We start from the raw sequence: 12,436 nt of genomic DNA, 5'->3' as shown, positions 1-12,436 counted from the left end.
GGACTTATGCTCAACGGAGCACCCCAAGCAAAATAACTAGTTTTCAGCAATTAAGTCATAAAGCCATAAAAGGCCCCTGCTCCTTATAGTACCAAGCTTGTGGCAGAGTCAGCGTGGATATGGCCAAGTGATGGGCTATGGCATTAAAGTGCTTCTTCACATGCTTCCAAGACACCAATTCAAACTCATGCATCATCAATCTCACTGCATCTAATACTCCTCCAATCTCGCTAAGGTCCCAACCAACAACCTTTAGTCCATTAAGCACATTAAGGGCATCTCCTTTTATTACAACACTCTGAACCCCTAACTCCTTGTAGTAGTTAAGCCCATGCCACAACTCAAGAGCTTCAGTTGTTGCCGGAGTGAGAAGGAAAGGTTATGGCATCGATAAAGCCCCCAAAAGACTCCTATCTGACCGCAACACCACAGCTCCCAAACCGACAATTCCAGTATCTTTATTCACAGCACCATCAAAAAACATAGCTGGATTAGAATTATTACTAACCTCGATAGCCAACTCACCCACTCGTGTCGCACTTGTAACAGCAACAGAGTTGCTACCCATTAACTTGGATAACTCTTCATGCCACTCCAGACACCGTTGAACAAGGATCAGTGGGTCCATTTAAGGTTTTCCATGCAGTACATCGTTCCTACCCTTCCAAATCCACCAAGAAAGTAGCCCAAACAGTTCCACCTCTTTGTTTGTACCTATTGCAGCCACTCTATGAACCAGATCAATAAACGAGCGTTCTCGCCAACAGTTCACAATGCCTCCCAACCAAGTAATTTTCCAAACGTTCCGAGCAGAGCCGTCTCAAAAGTTTTCGAGGCTCTGTGCAAAATTAAAAAGTGAGGCCCTCTTTTTGCGGTCGAATATGCCATTGAAAATTTTTGTTATATAGAAAATATTATACAAAATTATTTTTTAGATTAAAAAAATCTTTTATCTTATATTACATTTTCACTTCTTGAAAAGAAAAATTCATACTAAAACTTGTTACAAAAATTTCATTAAAAGAAGCAACATTACAATTGAATTATCAAAGATAAATACAGTATGGGCCCTGCAGTATACCAGGAAAGTATGGCAAGGGAAGGGGGAGAAGGAAAGGAAAAAAAAATTGAAGCAAGAGACATGCAATGGGGGGGGGGGGGGGATTGAACTCCTAAAGAGGAGGAAAAACAAAGGTTCAGTGCCACCTGAACAACAACTAGATTATGCGTTGAGGCCCTTCTCTATATATGTTAAAGCTTCTTAGAACTTGAAGTAGGGCCCCAAAATTTGGAGGCCCTGTTCTGTCGCTCATGTTGCACTTGCTCTAAGCCGGCTCTGGTTCCGAGCCTTCTGACACTCCCACAAGTTATGCAAAACCGATTCCTGTGCCACACCACACCTCCCACAGACATCAGATGAGCACACTTTGCGTTTAAACAAACGCTCAGCACATGGTAAGAATGCATGCAAGCTCTCCAAAGAAACAACTTGACTTTGTTTGGGACCGAAAGACCCCAGCTAATACTCCATATATTTTTGGAGTTTGAAACAGCATTCTCACCACTACAAGCAGTATGTACCCCCACCCGCTTTAATTCCATCCCTAACCAATAGCCTGACTTCACAGTATAATAACCATCCTTTGTTTAGTGCCATATAGCCACATTTCCCCCACTTCTTTCACAAAGAGGAATAGATAAAATTTTCTCCACATCCACTACAAGAAAGTTGCTACGTATAAAATCTACATTCCACATACCTGGCTGCACCATCAGCTGATTCACCGTCGTATTACTCTCCAAAAATCTGGGCGTAACCACCCGAAAAGACCAAGGTGTAGGTAGCCATTTGTCTTCCCATATCCAGATTGCTGCTTTAGTCCCTACTCTCCACCGAATACTAGCACACATCAGCTCCTTTCCCTATACCAAACTCCTCCAGATGAAGGACGGTTTTGTACCAACCGACGCAGCTGCCCAATCACCCCCATTTACATATTTTGCCTGTAGTAGATGGTTGACCAAAGATCCTGGATGTAGAACAATCCTCCAAATGGTCTTTGCGAGTAACACTTGATTAAAGCACACAATGTCTCTGAACCCCAGGCCTCATTCCGTCTTATTCTTGCAAAGCATATCCCATTTACACCAGTGGATACCCCTCTTCTTCCCACCTCATTCCCACCAATATTTAGCTACCTTTGACTTATAAGTACGACAAATACCTTTGGAAAGCCTGAAGACCGACATGGTGTAGGATGGTATAGCCTGGGCAACTGCTTTCACTAACACCATTTTGCTAGCCTTAGACAATACCTTTGATTGCCATCCCTGCAAGTGATGATCAAGACAGTCATGAATCTTTTTGAACATTTCCTTCCTATTCCTCCCCGCAATTGTGGGTAGCCCCAAGTACTTTTCATGAAAAGGAACTACTGGGACCCCTACGAAATCAGCAAGAGAACTTTCTTGTGCTTGCACCAATCCTGGACCAAAAGAAATGGCCGATTTCTGAAAATTAATTTTCTGTCTTGCAGCACTCTCATACAATAATAGACATTGCTTCAGATGGGTCACTTCCTGCATCTCCACTCTCTCAAATAGTAGACTATCATCCGCAAACAAAAGATGAGAGATAGTTGGAGCCCCTTCACTCACTCTAGCCCCATGAATGAAACCATCCCTATCCGCCCTCTGAAACAAACCTGTGAGACCCTCCGAACAAAGGAGGAAGAGGTATGGTGATAATGGATCACCTTGCCTCAAGCCCCTAGATGGCTGAAACTTTCCCATCACATTCCCATTCCATAAGATACTGAAAGAGACAGATTCCACACATCGCATAACAAGCGAGACCCACTTTTCACAGAATCCCAGCCTTGACATAATGTTTCGAAGAAAAATCCACTCAACTCTGTCATAAGCCTTACTTATATCCAATTTGAGTACACAAAACGGATCCTCACCTGTCTACTTATTCCGAATGGAATGTATCACCTCAAATGCCGTAATCACATTGTCATGTATACATCGTCCCAGAACAAAAGCGCTTTGAAAGCTAGAAATTACCTCAGGAAGCAGCCCTTTCATACAGTTTACCATTGCCTTTGAAATCAGCTTGTAGAGAACATTACATAAACTGATCGGTCGGTAGTCTGTGACATTCTGTGGTTTTTCCACCTTTGGCATAAGCGCCAAAAGAGTATGGTTTAAATCCCCCAAACTAGCACCATCATTCAGAACCTGTAAACAGAACTTACTGACCTCCTCTCCCACCACTTCCCAATACGTCTGGTAGAATCTAGTAGAAAATCCATCTTCCCCTGGTGACTTATCTGGCCCCATCTGCTTCAGAGCTTCTTCGATATCTAATCTGGTGAAAGGCTTCTCCAATTTACCATTCATTTCCTCCGTAACTTTCTGAGGAATAGCATCTAAAACTAACTCCATATGACGACACCCCTCAGAAGTGAATAAACTAGAGAAACGATCTCTGAAAGCCTTCTGAATCTCCTCCTCATTCTCTTTCCAGACACCCTCCCTACTATTAATTCCCAAAACCCGGTTTCTTCTACCTCTCCCCTTTGCATAACCATGGAAAAATTTAGTATTGTGATCCCCTTCTTGCAGCCATGAAACTCTGGAATGCTGCTTCCAAATTGATTCCTCAATTTCCAAAGCGGTATTCAATTTAGTGACTATCTCCCTTCTCCTTCTCTGTACTTCCACATCCAGACTATCAAAAGGCCATACCTCAAGTTCTTTATTTAAGTAACGAATTTTCTTTGGAATGTGTCCGAACCTATTCACATTCCAACACTGAAGGCCCTTAGCTACCCCCACCAATTGAGTTCTCACATCCAGACCCCTGCCACCTCCTTGCCAATTATCCAACACTACCTGCTTGCTGTCTTCCTCCTTGGCCCAGAAAGCTTCGAATTGAAAGCGTCTAGTCCCAACTCGTTTTCCTGGTCCTCCCCTGTTGAGTCCATCCAACAATAAGACCAAAGGAAGATGCTGTCAAAAGAAAAAAAAAACACTTTAATTAAAGAATGGCAAATGGTAATACTATGTCAAACCTTTATTTACAAATTAATATTCATGATTAAACAATGAGAGTTTCTATTTATACCTTTAAAATTGGCATTTAGACCTCCTCACTTAATAGACATCAACTTTACTTTTACAAATAATCAATATGTTATCGACACCTCCCTAATTTTCCCACAATACCCCTCTTCCAATAAAATCGAGAGATGGTACAAAATTTATGTATTGATGAATAGGTCATCGAGTTTATACCAACTGTATACTTCAATGTGATTCATGTGAGGAGGGATCTCCTTGAGGGAGATTCAAGTGAGGAGATCTCTTCGAGGAATGATGCTAGTGAAGAGGGATCTTCTTAAAGGTGATTCAAGTGAGGAGAAATCTTCTCTAAGATTCAAGTGAGGAGAAATCTCCTCGAAGAAGAATCCTAGAGAGGAGGAATCTCCTTAGGGGGTGATTCAAGTGAGAAGGATCTCCTCAAGAGAGATTCAAGTGAGGATAAATCTCCTCGATGGTGATTCAAGTGAGAAGACATTTCCTCGAGGGTGATTCAACCATTCAGGTGGGTTGAGCATTGTGTGAAAAACGACACACCAAGGGCATGATCATTTCGTAGTAAGTTGGGAACAATATTCCTTCACTGAGAAGCAAATCTTAAATAAAATCCCAATAAAAGCCCTATCCTGGGCTACATAAATTAATCAAGCATCAAACTTCAAAATCCAGAAGAAAATTTATAGAGGTAAGAAGAGACTTTTTTTGTCCCTCTCTTGTGTCGCTATTGGCAATATGACATAAGATGATAAAGTCAATTATCACTTAAAAAAGTGAAATCTACTACCTCATTGTACAATCCAGACTCCATGTTTTATTTTTTGGTAACTTAAATTTTATATTTTTATGAGAATTTTGACCAAAAAAAAAAAGGGAGAATGTGGATTTCACTATAAAAAAAAAGTCAAATGACAATTTTAGAGATATGAATAGAAGTTGTTTGGCTATGATCTAGTTTGACTAGCAAACAGTCTCTTTTGCTAATGATGCGCTGACAGCGCTGTGAGTTGTCCGGGATGTCCCTGACCTGACTTCTTTTTCAAGCTTGTGGACAAGGAGAGCACCAACCTCATCACAAGGTTCTTCTCTATGCCTTATTGATAAGGACTTCTTGTGTGATCTTCAACATCACAATATCGATACTCAACATTGTAGGTTGAGCAGAGCAATCACTGGGAATGAGGAGAAAGCATGGTTTTGCTAAAACGTCTGTGAGGGTGCTTTTAGAATTAAGCATTGACTAAGCCAAAATCAACCCAATAATTGATTAATGAGAGGATTTTGTGTGTGATTCAGATAATGAACAGAGCCTAACAACGTGTGTAGTAGCTAGAAATATATTGCGGTGAGAGAATTGGAGGATTTTTGGACATGGGGATTCTAGAAAAGTGGATTTGAAGAAGGTTTGGGGAGAAAATGGCTAAGAGCTGGGTTCATGCTTGATTGCTTTAGGAGTTTCTAAGTTTTCTGGATTTTACTCGATTGTGCTCGATGCCAAATTCCAATCCCAAATTTCCGTTTATAGAGGTTTCATTGGGAACACATGATTTCTGGATAAAACATTTATTCTTCAACTTAGACACAATTTCTGCCCTAAAATCGGGGAAAGATGTGCTTACTTGAGAGACAAGGATTTGGGAGAAAGCAAAAGTTGCTACAACGGTGGACAATCGCTGTAACAGAGGCAACTGCAGTGACAAAAAACTTGGAACGAGGTAAACGAGGAAAATTGAGAATTGTGCGCTCATGGTTTAAGGAAGAAGAAGAATGTTCTTTAACTAGTCACAAGGTTTGCCTTTCACTACCTAGCAGAAAGAATCGATCGCGCTTCAGGATTTTTAGTTCAGTCTATGTTTATACAATTGTTGCAGGGAAGAAGGCAAGATTGAATGAAGAGGAAGAAAGTCGGGCTTTTTGTCTTGGGTTTTCTATTTGTTTGGGCTTTGAGTTTTAAGGAAAAAGGTTAGCCCAAATCTCATATTCACCATTTCGCTATCGATATAAGTCATCGGGCTTGGATTTCCGGCCCAAGACCGAGATCACCAACGACTCTAAGTCAATAGACGAACATTATGTATTTCTGTAACCTTCTATACCACACCCACTTCTGTAAGCCCCAATAGCGTAGTTGTGGCTTGGATCCAAATGCGTGGCATGACACTTAATAAGGCCGAATGGAAAGTGAACGACCACTTGATTTACAGTAGATTTAATAATTGGCCGATCTAAAAGAAAGTCAAGAATCAGACAAAAAAAAAAAAGTGATTAAAAGGAATCTGCTGCGATGCCGAAGATTCCAAACTCCAAAGTCGCTGAGAGTCAAGAGGTAAAAACATATTTCTTGTTGCGCTTCCCCACATGGTATTTGTGCTGCTGCCTGGCTTTGGCTTCGGCACCCATCCATGGCTTCACTGGTGATTTACTATTTGTCTCAGCAGCGTCTTCCCAGAAGCTTTTTGTTGATACCGACCAGCTTGGCCCTCGTAACCTCTCTTCTCATCCTCTTTTACATTTCCACAACCTCTAATCTCTTCCCTCATCATCCTCCCCAACCCAATCTATCTTCCTTTGCACATCATCTCATCCCATCTCAAAGTCAACGCTCACTACCACCTAAGTCGGCCCCAAATGGTATGTCTCTTTCTTTAATGCTCAAATGTTTACATCTTATTCTTGATCTATAACATGTAAATCCCTCAACATTGTATGCATATAAGTAATTAAGCACAAGTTTTGGCATTGGCCTGGGTGGGTGAGTAAGAGGTTTCACCAAGTTAGCCGTGCTGCTTTTTTTATGGTTCAGGAAACAACGAGGTGTTCCATGATACGCATATCTTTCTTCAAGACTATAAAGAAATGAAAAGGAGCTTTAAGATATATGTTTATCCTCACAGGAAAGATGATCCCTTTGCAAATGCACTTTTGCCTGTGGATTTCGAACCTGCGGGTAATTATGCCAGTGAAAGTTACTTCAAGAAGGTCCTGATGAAGAGTCATTTCATCACAAAAGATCCAACCAAGGCACATCTTTTCTTTTTACCTTTCTCTATTGCAAGGTTGCGGCACGACCCCAGAGTTGGTGTGGCAGGTATCCAAGATTTTATTAGAGATTACATTTTCAATATTAGTCACAAGTACGAATATTGGAACCGGACTGGTGGAGCAGATCATTTTTATGTTGCTTGTCATTCCATTGGACGCTCAGCTATGGAAAAAGCAACCCAAGTCAAATTTAATGCTATTCAAGTTGTGTGCTCTTCTAGTTACTTCCTATCTGGGTACATTACTCACAAGGATGCATGTCTGCCTCAAATATGGCCCAGAAAAGAAGAGCCCCCTAATCTTCTATCATCAAATAGGTGAATGTACTTCCTTCATTTGCTATTTCTATTTTTTTGTACTAGACATATGCTCAAATTGGAATTGTTTTTTCCTCTTTTAGAGGCTCATCATCAGTAGCAATAGGTTATGAGCAACTAAATTCAAATTATATGAACATGATTACTTGTTTCTGAATACAATGCTTTTCAGTTGACATTCTGTATACTATCAGTAAACAAAATCAGAAAAAAAAAAAAAAAAAAAAGAAGACTTTTGTCCTTGCTTGCTGTTGCATCTCCTTGATCATCTGCAGATGTCCAACAGTAGATGCACTCTTAACTTTATTTATTTGTTTCCTGGATTTCTATTTACATCTTTTACTCATTTACGCTGTTTCCCTTTCAAATGCTGTTTATATTTCATTAAAGATTGTGAACTGATGTAATGTTGTTGCTACGCTAATCTAAATCAAACCAATGTTAGTCAATTCCCATTTTGCCAAGTAAAACAATATGAACAAAATTGATACTAACCATCAACCAAAAGGTTGAATCTATATGTTCCATTAGGTCCACTCTCCTCATTGCGCCTATATGATACAATTCCTCACCTTTTAGGTGAATGATGCTGATATGGTGGTATAGGGTATATCGAGTCGCTGTGATTGTCCTTCCAGACTCAGCTTCACTTACTCACCTAGGTGCACTGTTTACTAGTGATATACCTTTATAGAAGAAAGGTGTTTTATATTTATATGGAGGAAATCACCATTTCAGATCGATTTCCAATAGATAGAACCTTTTAAGGCTAGGTTTGTAAATTGACAATGTCAATATTCTTTTCTTCTTCACTGGAATGGAGCAGATTTGAGGATAGCCTCGAAGGTGTTACATAATGTAGCATTCATAAGACACACACTTCTTAGCTTTTCTCATAGTAAATAAGTGATGGTGAGCTAAGTGAACTGAGTCCTAGTATCTACAAGTTTTATGGTAATCTCATCAATTAAGTTTTCATTTGTACTTGATCATTGAAGTTCTCTAGAACAGAATATAAGAATCAGCGTCTCATCTCATTTCATGTTTTCTCAAAAAGGAAGTAGTTGCAAGAAGTGAATCTAGCATTTATTGAAAAATACACTTGTATAAATAAGTAATGTTTTTTTTTTTTTTTTTTTTTTTTCTGGTTCATGTTTATGTTTTGATTATATATTGTGGTGATCTCTAAATGAACTAGAACTCAGTTTTTCCCTTTGACACAGAACAAAACTTGCATTCTTTGCCGGAGGAATTAACTCCCCAGTACGGGAAAGGCTTCTTCAAGTTTGGAGAAATGACCCTGAGATTTTTGTGCACTTTGGTCGGCTTAAAACATCTTATGCTGATGCAATGCTTGGTAGCATGTTCTGTCTCCACGTTAAAGGATTTGAAGTAAATACAGCTCGTATTGCAGATTCATTGTATTATGGCTGTGTCCCAGTGATAATTGCCAACTACTATGATTTACCATTTGCAGACATACTAAACTGGAAGAGCTTCTCAGTCGTTGTTGCCACTCTAGATATCCCGTTGCTTAAGAAGATCCTTAAAGGAATCAGCTCCAACGAATACATGAGGTTGAAAAGCAATGTGTTGAAGGTGCGCAAACAGTTCCAATGGCACCTTTTACCTACTGATTATGATGCTTTTAACATGGTTATGTACGAGTTGTGGCTCCGTCGGAGTTTGTCAACAGTTTCCTTGAGCACTTTTGAACATTCCAAATCAACAAATGATTTTACATGACTTTGTCCATTTCATCCGGATTCTGTATCTATCACTATATGATTCATCTAGTTAGTTCTTTTATTGTAAAGGTAGCTTGCATATTTTTTATCTTGACAATTTGCTGCTTTGTAATCCACAATAGAATAAAACTAAAGAAATGATTTGTCATTTATCTCTCTACCTGAGAGCTTTCCTTCCAACTGAACACGAGCAAGAGGTCATTTATCTCTATTTCATTTTTGCCTGATAAGTGATATGATATCAATTCAAGAGTTATGAGATGAAAGATCTATTTGGTGAAATTGCATGGTAGATCCTAGTGAATACAGGCTTACCTTTGGATTTACCGAAGCCTCAGAGGCATCAGTAGCAGGCTATCAAACCGAAGCCCTTGAGTTAAGTTTTTTGAATTTTTTACAAAGTGAGCCAGTTCCCTTGACGAGTTCACTACTGGTTAAAACAAAATATTAATACCTACATCTGTCATTGCCCCCTTTCTAGAAAGGAAACGGAATCATTGTGAGATGTAATCAATATAGACAAGTATATTTAAAAACACACAAATACAAGTGACGGCTGAGATACAAGAACATTAACATGCTTGATCTTCTTCTTTCAGCAATCTGATGAATGCAATTCAGTATGGGGCAGAGAACTTAAATGCTTGTAAGTGATTACTAGAGCAGGGGTCCAGGTCTATAAATATGCATTGAGAATTAGGTGTCTCCCATAAAAGTTCCCTAATTTCATTACATTTAGGCCAAATTTTTCTTGTTCCATATGCAAATAACATTTTAATCAGTACGATCCCGATCACCTGGTCAGTTTGACCAGGGATCATTTGCTCACTTACCGTCCGATTGAAATCGGACGGTTGAAAGATATCTGAATTTTGGGGGAAGAGATCTGTCGACGGTAAGTGAGCAAATGATCCCTGGTCAGTTGCTGACCAGGTGATCGGGACTGTTAATCAGTAATGATCAACTGACCAGGTGATCGAGACTGTTAATCAGTAATGATCAAGAGGAAAAAAAATCATGGAATCACTGAATACTAGGAATGTCTATTTGCTTGTTTTGCAAGAAAAGTTACTTAGTTGTCATAATTCCTAATGAATATTGATAAGTCCACATCAACTTACACTGTTATCAAGACTCTTAAGCTAAGGTCTGCCAAGAATCGAAAATCCTTTTTATTTGGATATTTGATTACATGTATTTTTATGCACGTAATTGCATCATAAACCTTGAGATTTAGGCTAATTCTCAAACTTATCAATATGTAATAGATCCATTTTTGTTTTAATTGTAGAAAATCAATAGAGTTGTGGAAACGAGACAAATCAATGCAAAAATAGAGCAAACGAGGATTTTATACTACAGAAAAGAAGGTCAACACTACGTCAACCATGAGTCGGCGCAGAAGTGATTTGGGAAATAGAAATAAATAAATAAAAACCAAAAAAATGCATCATCATGACATCAGCATTCAATTATCATCAACATTTAATTATACTCAACATTTAATTAAGCATAATTAAATGATGATGTCGTGATCTTCAAGTGGGGAGGTGATCACTGTCCCATTTTCCTGTGTCAATTTTTTCATAGCCCTCAAAAGTTGACACGTGTCTTCTTACAAATGCTTAACATCATCAAGTTGTTTAAACTGATGATTTTTTTTATTAAGAAAACTTATTATCAGAGAAAGGAAAAGAAAAAAAAAAAACAAACAAAATATTGTGTTACTCTGCCTTCCATAACGCATATCAGTAGGGGCTTGTTACATTTGCCTCCACTTCATCTTTTGAAACACCAGTATGTGGAATTCCAGATTACCATCCATGATTTAATATCTTCCCTTGTAAATTTTGGGGCTAAATACTGTTTAGTTCATGAACTTTTGCTGAAAAAAAACACTTCAGTCACTCGCTTTTTAATTTGACATGTTTACTCCTTGTTCTTTCAATTTTACACCCAATAAGCCAATTCCGTTAGACTCCGTTAAATTGTACCGTTAACTCCATATTTTAAGGATAAAATTACTATTATAACCCTGACTTTCTCTTTCTTTAATTTTTTAATTGTTTTTATTCTTCTCTCTTTTTTTTTTCTTGTGATTTGCACCAATAAAATTACTAATTTTTTTAATTATTTTTATTCTTCTCTTTTATTTTTGCTTTCTTTATTTATTTATTTTTTTTATCTTTTATTTTTTTCTTTTGATTCGCACCAATAAATTACTAATTTTTTTAATTGTTTTTATTCTTCTCTTTAGTTTTTTTAGTTGTTTTTATTCTTCTCTTTTATTTTTTCTTCTCTTTTAAGGATAAAAATTACTATTACATTCCACCCCTTGTTTCTTCTGTTATGACTAATTTTATTGGGTGTTTGGGTGAGCCGGAGAAGAAAAAAATAATCATAACTAATAGGTCCATTCTTGTAGTACCCCGGAAATTCGTCATTTATTTTCCGAGGATTTTCCGGAATCTAAATTGTGGTTATAGGACCGTTTCGTGGCTCGTGGACTGAGCGGAAGTGTTTCGGACAAATTAATTATTTGAAAAGTATGGTTTTAAGGGGGCGCAAAGGTTGACTTTTTATAAGTTGGGATTCTCCAAAAACGTCATTCACGAAAGTTGTAGAGCGTGTCGATACGAGTTCGTGGACATGCGGAACGTGTCAATCGGAGTTCGTATGAGAAAGTTATGGTCTGCGGAAGTTTTGGGAAAGTTCTATGAATAGGAGTTTCCACTTTTGGAAATTTACTATTTCCATTTACTTTCACCATTTCAGGAAAATCACCAGAAACGCTCCGTTCTCTCTCCTCACCAGCATCTAACCCGGATTTTCCGGCGATCTCCGGCGACCTCTAGCCTTGAAACCTGCACAGAATGATTCGCCTCTCTCGTGCGGTCGTCTCTGTGGCAGCCTCTTGCGGCGATTCGTGGTGGAGGAAGTGCAGCAAGGCGATGCAGTTTGAGGATTTCGGACCCGGTCGGAAATCCTTGTTCCGACGTCGGCGAGGCTTCAAGTCTTCTTGGTTGAGCTCAGAGCAGCCTCCTTGATCGATCCTTGGTGGTTGTTTGGATCGATTCAAGTGAAACTTGATTCAACTCAGATTGAACAGTAATCCACGGCTTGTGAGGTAGTTTTTGATCCCTTATGCTTGTTTTCTGACTTCGAGCTAGTTATGAAAATTCACAAGCATGCTTAGATGAAGCTTTTGGATGTTGGGAGTTTTGT

The 12,436-nt window shown here is 38.8% G+C and overlaps 1 protein-coding gene across 2 annotated transcripts; it reads left to right on the top strand.

Annotated features, from left to right (window-relative positions):
- The first annotated feature begins 6,390 nt into the window (after positions 1–6,390).
- LOC112191527 (probable glycosyltransferase At5g03795) lies at positions 6,391–9,279 on the top strand. Of its 2 annotated transcripts, XM_024330892.2 has the most exons (4): positions 6,393–6,735; positions 6,908–7,463; positions 8,687–8,855; positions 8,941–9,077. In XM_024330892.2, exons 1-4 carry the CDS (start codon positions 6,507–6,509, stop codon positions 8,947–8,949), a joined length of 963 nt encoding a protein of 320 aa, XP_024186660.1. In that variant the 5' UTR covers positions 6,393–6,506; the 3' UTR covers positions 8,950–9,077. The 2 variants fall into 2 exon arrangements, with proteins under 2 accessions (XP_024186659.1, XP_024186660.1); XM_024330891.2 differs by having other exon boundaries at positions 6,391–6,735; positions 8,687–9,279.
- Positions 9,280–12,436: the final 3,157 nt, after the last annotated feature.

The sequence above is a fragment of the Rosa chinensis genome, chromosome 3, assembly GCF_002994745.2.
Source record: "Rosa chinensis cultivar Old Blush chromosome 3, RchiOBHm-V2, whole genome shotgun sequence".
NCBI classification, from domain to species: domain Eukaryota; kingdom Viridiplantae; phylum Streptophyta; class Magnoliopsida; order Rosales; family Rosaceae; genus Rosa; species Rosa chinensis.
The sequence above is the reverse complement of the archived record's forward strand: the minus strand, read 5'-3'. Positions and strand labels throughout refer to the sequence as shown.